Source organism: Meleagris gallopavo, chromosome 4 (assembly GCF_905368555.1).
Source record: "Meleagris gallopavo chromosome 4, MGAL_WU_HG_1.1, whole genome shotgun sequence".
NCBI classification, from domain to species: domain Eukaryota; kingdom Metazoa; phylum Chordata; class Aves; order Galliformes; family Phasianidae; genus Meleagris; species Meleagris gallopavo.
In genome coordinates, this window is record NC_139407.1 from 34,679,828 (window position 1) to 34,695,552 (window position 15,725).

General features: G+C 36.3%; 1 protein-coding gene across 4 annotated transcripts in view; it reads right to left on the reverse strand.

The window, feature by feature from the left end:
- Positions 1–7,082: 7,082 nt before the first annotated feature.
- SYNPO2 (synaptopodin 2) overlaps positions 7,083–15,725 on the reverse strand; it is an 89,695-nt gene continuing 81,052 nt past the window's right edge. For 2 of the 4 annotated variants that reach the window (XM_003205714.5, XM_085222825.1), the window contains one exon: positions 7,083–11,427. In XM_003205714.5, coding sequence (XP_003205762.3) covers positions 10,864–11,427 — 564 coding nt within the window. In that variant the 3' untranslated portion in view covers positions 7,083–10,863. The remainder of the gene's footprint in view (positions 11,428–15,725) is intronic. The other 2 variants (XR_014883021.1, XR_014883022.1) reach the window with 1 other exon arrangement.

Genomic DNA, 15,725 nt, shown 5'->3' on the forward strand with positions numbered 1-15,725 from the left:
GTATTAGAAATACCATTTCTTTGTTACTGCATCATCAAGATGAGTTGTGACCTTATTTTTCAAAAGTTTTATTATTGACTCTTGTTGTCATACATAACCTCATTACATGAGAATGAAAACCATATGATTAATTTAAGCAACTGTGAACTTCAAAACTATACCACATCATAGCTGAGGAAGTGTTCATGTGTTATACCAATTTGACCACTGTGAAATACAAAATATTACAGTAATGTTTGTGTATCTGGTGTGTAATTGTTTGGGGGAAAAGTTGTAAGTTTGATTCACTCTGCATTTCTTCAGTTTTTTCCTTTATCTGATACTAGTCATGGGCAAAAGATTGTCAAGGGAGCAGATTGACAGTTAGTCTGTAGTTTGCAGTATTTATGAAAGGTGTATGATAGGTTGGAAACTATTTTTACCAAGTATTAACACCAAGCTTGGAAGTAACATTTGCCACATTAATACATCCAGATTACAGCATCTTCAGACAACCTCTTTAAATTTCTAAGACATTTACTCTGTCCAAATAATTGTGAATTCAAGTACATAGCTGTTAAACATGGAGAATCAGAGACCAAGAATTGTTCCGTATTTTGCACAGTTTAAAATAGAACAAGGAATATTTCACACTTGAAAAATGCTTTATTCCATCTTAATGTTGTTCTTACTTCTTCACTGATTAACCTAGCTTAGAAGCACTGCATGACTAATGGGCTTGTTAGATGATTAACAGAAAACAAAACTCCTAGCTTATATTTTCCACTTTACAGGAGTCCAACCGTGCCATGGATATTTTCCATTCTTAGTCTTGATATCCTACAGGTGTACAATTCAAAGTCCTTACACTGTATGGGAGCACATCATGGAATTGTGCATGTGTTTCACTTTCCTGAGTAATTTCTCCATTACTTTAACCACACTGAATGTGGGCATTGTGCCCAGTAAAACAGTACTTGCTGTACCAGTGCTTTTATACACTTTCAGATGAGGCTTATCTGCAGAATCAAATCAAAACTGCCAGCTTTTGCAGATTATTTACTTTTCCAAATTCTTCTTTTTCTTAGAACAGTGAACAGAAAGGGAAAATTTTGAATGCTAAAGCAGTAATGAGGGAGGTCTGGAACTTCATGTTTTCTTTACTGTTCCTCTCCCTCAAAAAAATACACTGCAAAAATCGAAGTCATTGGTGCAGGACTTGGAGCTTTACTGGATGGAGAACCAAGAGATTAAAGTTTATTTCCCCTAGAAGTTAGTTAATCCCTTTCATCTGAACCCTGACAGAAGCTGTTCTTCAATGTAGTTTCACTGGGAAAAATAATATATAGAAATTAAAACCATAGAATGCTTTAATTTGGAAGTGACATTAAAGATCATCTGGATCTTTAACCCCTGCTGTTGCCATCCACTAAATTAAGCACTAGATCAGGCTGCTTAGGGTCCCATCCAACCTGGCTATGAAAACCTCCAGGAGGAGCATCCACTACTCTGGGAAACCTGTGCCAGTACCTCATCACCCTCTGAGTGGAAAAATTTCCCCCTGACATCTAATCTAAATCTCTCCTCTTTTAGTTTAAAACCATTCCTGCTTGTTCCATCACTATCTACCCATGTAGAAAAATCAATTTCCCTCCTGCTTATATGTTCTCTTTAGGTGCTGGAAGACTGCAATGCAGTTCTTAAATTTTCTTCAATTGATTTATAGTTTTCTTGTGTATGGTAACTGAGTCATGGCCTGACCCACTGATTGAGCACCTGGGGAAAGGACCCAGTCAGCCCTGGGAGCACAGGTGAAGGCAATTCAGCTGTGAGACTGGAAGGCATGGAGCCTGGCTGCACCTCTCTTGGACCTCGTTGAAGGGCTGACTGCCACTGGGGAAGGATCTCTTTCTGGAGATCCTTCCTTGGTGAAACTTTCCCCTGCAAACCTGATTCGGGTGAGCAATATTCTTCCCTTCCTTTATAGCTAGCGCTTTTCTATTGTGCTGGTCCTTCTGTCACCACACCTTTGTTGTAATGCCTTTCCTATCATGTTGATCTGTCAAATTGCTACACCTTGATACTTATTTTTGGACTGTAAGAATGTAATTGTACTAGTTGTTAAGCATGCACTGCTACTATAAATAGTGAATTACAGGTGAAGGGAAGAGTCAGGTATGTCTTCATTGGAGTCTACTGTCTAAAGAGCCATGGGCAATTCATGTGATTTTTCATTGTCATATTTTCTTCCATTTGTAAAGTGAGATAGTAACATCTATCCATGGTATTGAGGTCAGGGATAATTTGCTAGCATCTATGTGGTGGGAATAAAATAGCATGCTATTAATGCCTCCTATCTCTTCTTATTTAGCTCAGTTTTATAGCACTCAAGTTCCACTTCTGTTATAGTGTAAATGAGGACTAGCTGGTAATTACCTTGGTTGGTGTCTGGTGATCTCCTCTAACTCTACTGCATTTTCTCTATTGAAATAGTCCTTGTCACTGAGAGCCTATAGGTTATTAACTTCATGTGAATTGTGTACCATTGCCCTCTATTGGGCAGCACTAAACTTTGTTCAAGTGCTGTTTGTCTTGCTGTTCAGAGCTTGGAAGTTGGACTCTGAAAGAATGCAGTGAATATCTTTTCAGGAGTGTCAGTGATTTTTGATAAAGGTAAATACTTTGTTGGAACCTGTGCACTTTAGGATCCTTCCTTTCCTATTAATGAAAATTAAATTGCACTAGGAGTAAAGATTTGCAGAAAACTTTACATATCACTGCTTATGGGTACTCATTTACCAATTTCCGAGCCTGAATTTTGTGTCAGATGCATCTGTGTTTTTGTCAGCTAAGGAAACAGAAATAGTTACAACCAATTCCAATCAAACCACACATTTTTGGAAAAGTTTGAGATATAAAAAACATGATAGTATTCTGTAAGTAAGATTGAAATGTTTAGTGACAAACTGACTGTATTTTAGCAGAAAATAAATGAAATTTACCAGCCAGTTTATTTACTGCAGCTACTTAAAGGTGTGTATAGGTTCTTCATATTCCAGGGTGTGTTTACAGAATGCTAGTCCATTCAGCTATTTCATAAAAGAAGATAGGAAAAAAATCCCAAAGATTTATTTTTATTGTCATGACTTAATTAGGGCATGGTGTCTCCAATGGCACAAATAGACATAGCAAGTCTTTTCAGAGTACTTACCAGAGTACCTATTGATGAGCCTTTTGCCAAGAGCTTGTGCAGGGCCATGTGTCTGCACAGGATCTGGTATCACGTGTTCTAGAGACCACCAATCCCTAAAAAAGCGTGGGAAACTATCACATCCTGCAATTCCTTTTTCAGCAAGCGTACTTCTTCAGGAAGTATGTATGCTTTGTCAAAAATGTGTTTCATACAGAAGAAAAATCATGAGTAATGGCAAATATTAAAAGGAGAAGAAAATAATAAATACTGAAGATGCAAATGGTCAAATTCATATCTGGAAGAATACATTGTGCCTTGGAAATGCTTTTACTGTAGTTGCAAGCCTGATCCTAAGTCACTTTGATTTCCACTCTCTGGTATACAGTTCATGGCAGAGCATTCAATGGAGTAAAAACTATGACAAAGGTCACAAGAAAAAATAAAGCTATCGTTGATAGTGTTTGAATGTTACCCATCTACCAGCTGTCATCCAACCCTGTATTTATACTGCTATTCATTTGAAGTTAAATACAGAGCAATCATATCCAACTCTAATACACATCCAAAATAGAGCGTTCTGTGTGTAATTCTGCCAGGATTAATAGCAGCTTATTAAAACTCAGAAAGAGATGGCTTTTTAATGATCCCTTCCTCTGAGAAACCTACATGTCACTTTTGAAAAAATATCTGCTTAGAGCTCAAGTTGTGTATGGCTACCAAAATAAAAAACATTCAGTATCCTGATTATCTAGTTTGTTGGTAATCCATATGACAAGTACAGAACTATCAATCAGACCTCTGCAAACCAAGATGAGTTTGGAGTGGCATAACAGTATTTAGGATCTAAGGTCTTCATTCCTTATTCTAGATCAAGTCTAGCTAGGTGAGGAGCATGTTCAGGTTATTTCTCAGTCTGAGCTGGTACTGCATGCCCAAGTGGTATGCTTTTGGGGCTACTAAGTCCACTGAGAACTGCTTGTACCAGGATACACTGTAATACAAAAGCAATTTAGGTCTGGAAAGCAAGGCATATATTCTGTTTCTTTGTTTGCTCAACTTACCTTTGTATTGTACTATCTAGCTTGTAACTTAAGCATGTACTTATCCCAGTATGACCAAAATTAAAATGTCACTTCCCATAATAGCTTCAGCCTTTGGTAAAAATCTTTTACATGCCAAATATTTCACAATATTTGTACTTAAGATAGATCTGTATATTTAGAAAGATGTGCAGTCACTTTTCTGTGCTCTTCACACTGTCACTAGCTCTTTAATTCTCATCTGTCTGAATAGACTGTTGACTTAGCATCAAATCCACCTGATTTAGCCATGTATTTATGGATGAATTGCTTTTTGAGTATGCTTTTTCATACTAATTACACAGGATACTGATACCGCAGCTTGAGCTTGAAGAGTCCCAACTGAGATGTACAAAATATTTTTGTACATTGAAAGCAGCAAATTGCTAATAGAAGATTATGTTAGGAAAACTGATTAATACCCCTTGCTACTTTGTCAATCACATTTTTTTGAAACAGTAGGCTTCAAAACACTGTTGAACAACTGAACATCAATTAGTGATTGTGAATTCATGACCTGTTTTAGTTTGTAGTCCTGCACTTTTCTCTGCAGGTGAAATTGTCACCCTGCTGACATCAGTGGTAAAACAGTGAACCTCCTATTGTCTTAGCTGGGATTAGGACTTTGTTCCATGTAGTTGGAAGATTTTTGTTGCTTTGTCGTGTTTCTGAGTTTTCTTTGAGCTGCGTTTTTCACAGGATGTGCTTACTCAATAGGTAGATTTATCCTCTATTATTTTGTTGCCCTTCTTTGAACACGCACTAGGATCTCATTGCCTTTCTTGTAGTGGGGAGCCCAAAACTGAACACAAAACTCAAATTGTAGTCTCACCACTGTTGAGTACAAGGGGATGATCACCTCCCTAGTCCTGCTGGCTACACTGTTTCTTATACAAGCCAGGATGCTGTTATGCTTTTTTGGTCACCTGAGCACACTTGTGGCCCATGTGTACGTTGCTGGCTCATCTACACCCTGCTGACTCACTTAAGGCAGTGTAGAATTTTGATGGCACCTGAAGTCATGGTTTTGAATTGTTCTCCTGGTCCTGTAACTCTGGCATCATGCAACATGGAAAGATGGAAAACCCTGGAAGTGAAAAAGTAAGGTGTTAAATAACACTGCTGCTCTCAGTAAGAGGACAAATACAAGCTGAAAAATCAACAGAATCCTAAGTAACTGGCAAGAATTGGATGTAGCTGGCTTAAGAGGGAAAGAAGACCTGAGAACAATATAAGTACCTCCTTGTTAAAAGCAATGAGAAATGCCTAGTAGGTCCAATCAATAATACATCTGGCCCAGAATTTTTCTCTGAAAGTAGGAGATGCTATGTAACAGGAATTTGTGGCTCTAGCTATACACTGCCATCCCTTTCCCTCACAAGCATCCTTAATTGCAGAATTAGGAATATTAGAAAGTACATGCTTGCTTGTCCTCTTTAGTGTTTCTTCATAGTCCTGTCATCTATGAATTTATGTAATCACTTTTGAACTATCTTGTTATGCTACTCTCCCCTCCTTGACTCTAGGACTTTGCACTAACTGTGCACAAAGAGGATGCACATAGCCATCCCATTCCCAAAAGGGAGAGCTGTAGATCAGTATTCAGAGCAAAACATCCTCAGACTTCAAACGTGTGCAATCTAAGCTAAAGAATGTAGATGAGGCTGTCTTGATGTATAAGAATTGTTCAACACAACTTATTTTTAAAATCCAGTAGTGAATCCAGTGAACAATGTGAAAAGCATTAATGTTCAATTTGAGAAAAGACAGGTAGTGGCCTGAAAATACCCACACTTCTTTCTGGACCCAAAATGACTCAATATATCAAATATTCAGATTCAGTAACAGAGCAGTCTGATGTCCTGTAGTCACTCTAAAAGCTCTTGAATGTTGATGAATGTATCAGAGAATCTAAGGAATATCGAGAAACTCAAAGTATATTTTCTGGATGGTGACACATTATACAAAAATAGCACCTATTCGCCTGTGTAGTGGGATTTTTAAGCCACTGCAGATTGCTGAGTTCAAGGATGTTGCATTAAAATGAATCTGATTTATGCTTTCTTTGTTTACAATCTGTTCAAGAACTTCCTACATAAAATGAAAGTTCTGCCTGTAACCATGAGAAGAAATAATACTGATTTTTTTGCAATCTTGAAAACCCTTTATGTTCCTTAGGTATTTAAAGATACTATTTTCAAGTTTTATCATTTTCCCAAGTTTTACATGCGCCAGTCTGTTTTATAGAAGGCAACAGCCTTCTTGCTTTACCAATGTAAAAACTGCTTGGTGATTCATCAGGCCTATTCTCTTAAAGAGCGGAAATCTGATCTGAATGTTCATAGCTAGGTTGTCCATACTTACATCCTTCAGAGCTGTTCGCTGAATAGTCTGAACAACGTCAAGATGGGGTTCACGATTTATTCTCAGTTTTAATTTCTTTTTGAGTAGTATGGCTCAATTAAGAATAAATAACAAGAGAATACGGAAGTGCAGCCCTTCTAAACAAGCCTACAGTGAATGAACAGAAGTTTAGATGCATGAAAACGTTCAAATGATTAAAAAGTCTGACCATATTATTTTACCTTGGTAGACTGTGCTTCACTGTTGCCTTTCTCTGCTTATTCAGTATGAAAATGAAATTCTGCTGAATTGACATGCTGCCATTTGACCTGATGTTGGTTTAAGCTTTTAGAAGCTCATATCAGCCCAAGGTCACTGACAGGCAGTCAGTGAATCTAAAAATAGTACAGGGAAAAAAAAAAGAGATTAGTCTTTGCTTGAGTTCAGATTATTCAAAACAAGCAGACAAGAATTTAGAGAAAGCAAAATTGTGTTTATCATCTGATAGGTCAAATCACTTTATTAAATGATACAATTTACATCTCTGGTGTACATTCTCAAATAAAGTGTCTTTTGCAGTGAACAAAAAGCCTTTAGAAATGAGCAGCCTTTTATAAAGACAATGCAGCCTTTTGTGACTGAACAGAAATGCAGTGTGAATAGATATTTGGTTGCGTTAAAGGGAACCAAAATGAAAACAATTATGAACAATAATCATGATTGTCATCATCTACTGTAACTGAAGAAAGTAAATTTTTAGTTATGTATTCTAATCCTTTCCATAGTAACAGAAACAATGGAGAATAAACAGAAGAACCACATTTAATATATCAAGATATTTTTTCCCCATTTATTGAACAGATCTGTGCAAATGTAAGAAAAACTGGTATTAATATATTCAGAACTCACACTCAATAGTTACAAATATTTGTGATAGAAAGATGCTTTGCTAGTGGAGGAATAGGGTGAAGAACAGAGTGAGTGATGCTCTGTGGTTATTCATAAAGCTATGTATGCATTACCATTTGAATTAATAGTCTGGGCCTGCTGCTTCCATTGAAATCAGTTCACTGTCTCAATCTGGTTCTGGCCTGATTTCTTTTGTAAACAAGGCTACATGATCTGTCTTGCTTCCATGTGTGTCTGTCCTCTCATTAATACTATTTAAAATGTTTGTTTTTTTCTATGTGGCAGTGGAATAGACCTTAAAAATAATCAATTTCCCACAGGCTTCTTAAAAATAGGCACCTGAGTGGAGGATGTATACGCTTTATTAGTGTTGCTATTGAGGGAAATGCTTTAGGATGAACTTATCTCGTATGAGACATGAGAGAATCCATATGGGAAGAACTAGCAAATCTTGAGCAGCAGGAAAGAAAAATCTGTAGATTATGTTAAACACCCAAGTTAATCTATGATAAAGTGCAAATTCATAGGAAACGCAGCACCATTAGTTCTCATCTTCATAGAAGTACTTACTGATTAATCCCTTCTTATCAATAGAAGAAAATTGTCATGTTATGTTTGCTTTTTTTCTTGGGACACTGAAAGAAAGTCAGTGATTCTGTCTGAAGCTCTCTTATTCCGCTATTCTTAAGTGCTTGGTGCCTACTTGGGTGTTTTTTGTAAAGCTTGATCCTGAAGTAAGACTTCCTAAACTGCCATGTGATCACAACATTAAGTCACTCCTAATAGCATTCTACTTCTCAACTTTTTTGAAATATAAAAATTTAGAACATTTTTTGACAATTTTGAATTGCATGTACCAAAAAATTAAGCAGACATTTCCTTTCCTAAGCACTCAATTCCTTCTTCTACACATGATGTTAGTATTCATAACATTATTTTTCAGTGAGAATTCAAAAGACAGATGCTTGATTATGAGAATTAAAATAATTGCATTTGGTTAAAAAAAAAAGTCTTCCTGCAAACTCATTAATCTAGTTTCTAGTTCAACAGTGTAAAGGATGCAGTTTCAAACAAAAATCTGAACTTGTCTTGGATACAGGGAATCATTTTTATTACTGTAATACATACCACAGTTCAGCAAAATATGTAAGCATTAAATAATTTTCAGAATGTACTTGTTCTGTAAAATACATGTACACTAACATTTATTGAATACTAAGACTTTAATGACTTATAAACATAACTGCTAGGTATCGATTATGCTGAAATCAGGTGAAAACTTGCATGTATTTCTAGGGAAATAGGCCTGGATCCAAATGCATACTCTTAAGGCTAACAGAACTACTACAATCCCATTGGTTTCAGTGGCAGTATTCCCAATAGTGATGAAAAAGGGCATTATGGAGTGCTGCAGAGAATAATGTAGGGTTTTTTGTTTGTTTGTTTTATGTGGCAGGAAAACTTAATCAGATTATGTAAGTGTATGACTCTCAGGTGCAAAGTTCATTTTCAGACATACCATGGCAGCCTTGTTCATATAATGTTTCTAAATAATCTTTGTTCTACATATTCATAAGTTATGAAATAAATTTCTAAGATGCTATAGCAATATGACCCAAATTTAAAGATTTATAGCTTCCATGTCTTCATTTCCTGATTGATCAAAAGGATCAGTTGATTTCAAGGAGTCTTAAGCTCCTTAAAGGTATCTTTGTCTTGCAGTTAGTTGCTCCTACAGGAAGTTTCAGCTCAAATGAATTTGGTTTACTTTTCTTCTTTTCTTTATACTAATTGTGTTTCATAATTTCTATAATGGAAGACTGTTTGCAGATGGGAATGTTTTGTAGTATGTTATTTTTTATGTATCTGTTTCAGTCCTTTCTAATTTAACTACTTTATGCAGAGCTGACAACTTTATTGAAAATAAGGAGAGTTAACAGTGTTTCTGTAGTAGCTGTAGTTGGCTGTGCCCAACGGCTCCTTGGAGAATGCCCCAAAAAATGAGGAGGATGCGGAGAGCTTTGTAAAGCTTGGAGTATTCATTTAATGCCTTAACAACATCTAAACTACCCATAAGCTTGCAGTGCATATATTTTTAGACACACATGAGTATTGCTTAAATAAGCTGTAAATGCAAGGTATTTATCATTAGCAACAATTATTTGCCATCTCTTCAGATCCATCAAGATAGCTTAACTCTAACCAACTGTCCGAATATTTGTTACTTGTACTAGACTCACACCATTGTAACACATATCATAAACCCTCTTTCACAAACCACCTTCTACACAGATACTGTGCTTGATGAACAACTTACGTTCATCAACTTCATGTTCGCAATCAACTTAGTGTTTTTGAACTGAGAATACAAATCAAAAGCCTTCTAAACATTGAGCTACCTAGATACTAAGAATAACTGCCCAGCCAGTCAGACTATTAGGTGCTGTAAATGTTCAGCGAGTAGTGCATTTCACAGACAAGTAAATGCTGTTCTAGACTCCCACTTGAGTTTATTACAAAATTGCTTTGCTATCCAGTTTAAATACAATCTGAACACTTTCATCATCCCTTTTGTTGTTATTCAAGTATCATGGTACCGGTCTGAGTTGTTAACACCTTTCTTCCTTTGTATTCAGATTCCTCAATTAGTTACAACATGTAAAAATTCATTGAAACAGTCACAAAATCAATCTGAAATGTATGACTGTGTAAAACTAGCATATACCTCCATGTTGTAGAAGTTCAGGTACCATGAACACAGATGTATTTTAAATGCTGCCATATTGTAACTATTCACTGATTTACTTTGCTAGCTCTTTTGAAAAATGAAGTGAAGAAAACTTAAGATCAATAATCTACTGTTCCTCAATCTTCAGTTTTCACTGGAACTTTCTCAAGGCTGGTTCTATCTAGTAATCTGGAACTCGAGTATCTAACACATCCAGAAAACCTGCAAGATCCTGTAAAATACTTCTTGCCTTTAAAATACCCTTGTTTTAATTTCTTTTTTTCTTTTCCACATTAACTTAACTGCAAATGCTTGTACAGTCTCCATCTAACTCCTTTCTGGATTTTCGTAATGGGGATATTAGTTGTCCCACCTTCATTCTCATCCCACCTGCAAGAAATATGCAATTTTCTCCTTTTACAAACAGAACTATCTTAGGTTAGGTGTAAAACTGAGTCTATTCTAGCAGCTGCTAGCCCTGAAGTCATGTGAAAACTGTGCTCCATTCAGTTTTGCCTCCTCATTTCTTTAGTTCAGAGATGGTGAGGCCAGCAAGAAACTTTCCTTCTCCAACTCAAATCTAAAACTTGTAAAGTTGGAAGAAGGGAAAATATGCCAGGCCCTTCTGCTGTTCATGTTGGACGCCTCCATCCCCTTGGCTGTGGATTGTAGTTTGAATCAGCTGTTGACAAGCCATAGTCAGACCTGGAATCCATGGACATTATATCAGGATCTGTTTGGGACCGTTGACTGCAGTAAGCATACTGCTGCTGAGAGCCAGCCTGTGTGGTGGCATTTGACACAGACAGGGAGCTTTTTCGGGCTGATGTAACACCTGATTGCTTCCCTCCTAATAAGGCTAGGCTAGCACTTGGGCCTGGAGGCTCATAAGAAACTTTCTGTTTCCATTCATCTGGTGGCTCAGGGAGTGTTTTCCTGTGTGCAGCTGATACTACATTAGCAGCAATGGATTCCTGCATATTTTGTGGCCTGAAAGCTTCATCCACTAGACCAAGAGGGGATTTTGCTGCTGCTTCCCAGGGAGTCAGTCTCTTGCCAGGCTTGTCAGCTGCTGTGTCTGGCTTGCTGAAGTAGTCAGGGGCAGGCTGAAATATAAGAGGAGAAGTAGGAGATGTGGCTCGAGAAATGAATGAAGGTTTCCCAGGAAGTGATAATGAACGTCCACTGCTTCTTTCCTAGGAAAACAAAATACCAAATATGGATGAAGTCATTAAACAAGAAGAGCAGAAGCCTCTTTTGCTCACTGGAACAACAAACCCTGTAAGCACATGACATCCTAGCAATCCTGTTTTATATCTACTTTTTTAATTTAATGAAAAAAGATGAAGTATGAAAAAGGAGGTGAAGAATCAAGAAGGAAGAGCAAATTGCATTTCTTAGGAAAGTAAATGAACCAAAGGCAAGCTTTTGTTACTGAAAAGGTACAATTCTGTTGGCAGTGGTTCAGCTTTACTTCCACCTTCACTACTTAGCTAGTGTGTCTTGTTCTGAAAAAAAAACCTATTACTGATAATGATAAAGGAACTCGTGTTGCAACAGTTCTTTGTGTGTTTACATGCAGGCACAGACTAATTTACTTACAGGTTCTGTCTAGGACATCTGTCCAAGAGCATATCTTTTAAAGAAAGGCATTTCTTACTCTGAAATCATTAAATTTTGGGTCAAAAATGAACACAAAATTAAAAATGTTAATGTAGTCATTTTCTTAATACCTTTACAGGACACTACTTAACCTGGCTTCTTTAGAAAACAATGCCCTCAAAATTTCAGAACATTCTGACCCATTTATGGGAGCAATCCATTCATATCTGACAAATCCTAATCTTCTTAGTAATGCAGTACTTTGAAACAGAAACTCTGTTTGTGAGAAGGTCCTGCCCACAACAGTCTTCATTTTGCATACAAAAGAGTTAGAGCCTTTTCCCCAAATCAGATGTGTTCTTTGTATTGGACAGATCACATTGTTTTTACCAAGTAGTGTCCATACAAGTGGTTACTCAAGTAATTGATTTACACCCACTAATTCATATCCTGAGATTTAAATGCCTCTAATTCTGAAATCCTGTGTGAAATTCCAGGCTCTTTTGACAAAGGCTGTGCTAAAATTTCATTTTAACAAAGTTGACGTATGTTAATTTTCCTAATTAGCTTCCAAAACTTTTAATATTGAGAACATAATCCAGATGCCAGTCAGTGAGTACCTGATCATATGAGGAAAATCTTATTCAGCAATGGTTCACATAGAAATTTTGTGTCTTACAGACTTTTCCACCACAAGATCTTACTTTAATTAATTAAATTAAAAAATTAAATGACCTCTACTCCACATGTGCTTTTATGTTGTGTTTTAATGTAAGCTTGCAAATGAGAGAGAGAAAGTGAGAAAAAGACCACTGGTTGCATTATTTTCAGTCAGTTTGGTGCATGGTTGAATCTATTAAAAGCGTATAATGATACAAAGAGATCATGTAGTGATAGCTTTGACAAGATTCACAACTAATGCTTTACAATAGGACTATCTTACTTAGCCACAACCAACTGTTCCCATTTTGCTATCCCAGAGAGGAAATTTCCTAATGTTACTAATCCTACCACCACATACTTCTGGTACATTTTCTTGAAGTTCTACATTTAACTGCAAAAAGTACTTAGGTTTTGGTGAACTAGCACAGTTAATTTTTAAGTCTTTACTTAAACCATGATGTGATCAAGCATTAAAGATGTGGTCCTGTCAGTAGACTGCAAACTGGTAGCATATAAAAAGCAAAAATATTTGGGAGGTGAATGAAAGAATATGCAGAACATTTTTTTTCACACAGATGAAGTGATATGCAATCAAGCATGAGTTAATCTTTTCCAGATTTTCTCTTAAGGAGGGATTCATACTTCCATAGTAAATAAGAGTCCAGGTAAGAGATCACGCTTGGAACCAAGGAGTGGTAGCAGTCCCAGATAGGCCTATCTGAATACTTTTCTTTCCTCTAATGTATTGCAATTTATTTCTTCACTGAATCTACAGAAAGTAGCTTCTTCAGCATGTCTGATAGTGCATTTTATTTAAATGATCAGTATCAATTTTTTTAAGGTATGAAATCAAAGTAAGTATGTAAAGTGAGGTACAGTTTCTATTACAAAGTAATGTAATAACCAGAGCCACAAAACTAAGAAGATAGGATTGCGCTGAGGGATAAAATAAGTTGATCAAACAGGTTCTGCTAGTTAGCCTACCTGTCATAGTTGCTCTCTGAGTGGTTCTAGACTGTGGTCTGTGCTGAATAGGAAAACATCTTAATGGAGATTCCAAGCCCTGCTAGTAGTACTTCATAGGATTCCAGAGATGCAGAGGGAAATGATTATGTTGACAGAACTGTTATCACTGAATGTCACTGACATTTCAAGACAGGTCAGATGAAATGCTCTGCGTAGTCTGTCATTTTAGAGAAAACTTCCGGTTTTCACCAAGTGACAGAGGTATCTTTTAGGCATAACTATTGGTAATAAAGCAGGAGCTAATTTTTCTTGACAGTTTGATTACAGAATTGTGAGTTAGGAAAAGTATTTCTGTATTTTGTCAGACAAGCCATTCTACTATTTTACAATGGTAGAAGCTTGTAAAAGCAGCAGTACAGTAGACAAAACTAAGTGTGGTGAGTTCTGGAGCTTTTTAGCACAAGTTGCCACTTGTATGTATAGCTATATACAAGTTACCACTATATGAGATTTGACAGATAATCTAAATCAGTAATGAAAAATAAGATAATATTCTGTGATGCTGGAAAGTGTTCTAGGAACTCTTTGTTATAAATAAAAGGCAAAGAAAGGGAATTGAGACAGCAGAGCTAAATGAATTCCTAGAAAAATTCTCAGCATGAGTCAATACAGTATAAAGGGGCTAGCACAGTTTGGACAAACAGACTTGAAAAAGAATGCTTTACTGTCTTGAGGATCTTAGTTTGGAAGACTTCAGTGAACAAATGTTTGTACTTCAAGTCATATCTGTCCACGGCACCTGCATTCGGATCACAGATTCAGCATGTACAGGTTGTTGCAGAAAAAGCAGGATCTTGAATATTGATAATCTGGAGAATATTGTATTTGCTTCATAAGGAAAAGATCAAATAGCATGAAAAGCTTGCATATGAAAGATTATATTCTCATAGGAATTCTTTTCTCATTTTAGTTCTGAGTTTTGTTTTTGTTTTTGTTTTTTTTTAGCTTTTGTGTAGTGTGGGTCTATATTTGTCAAGAACACTAGGTCTTGATAGAAGATAAACAGTCAGAATAGCTGGAGTGTGAGTAGCACCTTGGAATGAGGTTAGTTATACTAAAATTACTTGAACTCATTTTTTTATTTCATTTTTAACTATAGTTATGCTCACAGGGATAAAATGACTACGTAAGAATCCAAATAGTTCACACCATCTCACAGATGAAGAACATTTCCTTACGTAAGGATGGCTTTTCTTAGCTACAAAAGAAATGTACCCAGTGATCACTCTATTAAATGAAAATGTCTGTGATAGATTTTTCCAACAAAATTTGATTTAGACTCCCAGCTGACTTGGAGTAGCAGTTTACCCGGGCAATAAGAGATCATTCCAATTAATTTGGAATAAATTATTTCTTTAAAAATTGATAAGTATGCTTTTTTTCTACTCTAGAACCCCAAGAATAGCTATTTCAGGTCTTGTCTATTTTGCCAAACTATTATTTTTTCACTGATTTCAATTTGCTAGAGTATTTTGCACATTTTTTTCATTGGTCTCCTGGGTCTCACATAATCATGTTAAGTTCTAGACATCATTTTCATAGCTATTGTCAGAGATTTAACTTTGATGGAAAAACAGACCAGGTGACAAAAGGCTGATTTCTCTTGCCCCAGTAGGCAGCTTTGTTAGGTGCAAAGTATCTTCCTTGGAAACTAGATACAATGGATACAGTGAATGCATTCAGTAAGATCTTTATCACAGAAGGTAATCAATGATTACTGCATTCTGGATGGATGATCAACCTATATCTGAATGACAGCAACCAAGTTCCCTCTGCAAGATGAAAATGATGAACTATAGTATTTGTTTTGGTGTTCCAATTTTTATTTTTAATAAATTTAGGAAAATTAAATAGGAAAATCACTTCGGGCCTGAAGCAATTTGTCAAGTTCTGTGAAGTGACTGCACCTTGAAGCAGTTACAACCTTTTGGATTCAGGATTCATTTGTAATTCTCTTGGCTCTTTCACAGAAAATTATTCAATTTCTTTTATCACCCATGAAAGAAATAAAGCAAATGCATCAGTTATGTGCACTGTGCCAAAATGCCTCAGTCTTTACTCTAAGGAGGAGGAATTTAGTCTCTAAGACAACTCACTGATTATATTGCTATGGTGGTATCTATTGCAATGCAAATAACTTGAAAGCATGCTGCACAGCAGATTTTTGATTTTTTTTTTAAATAATCAATAAACATTGCATAGT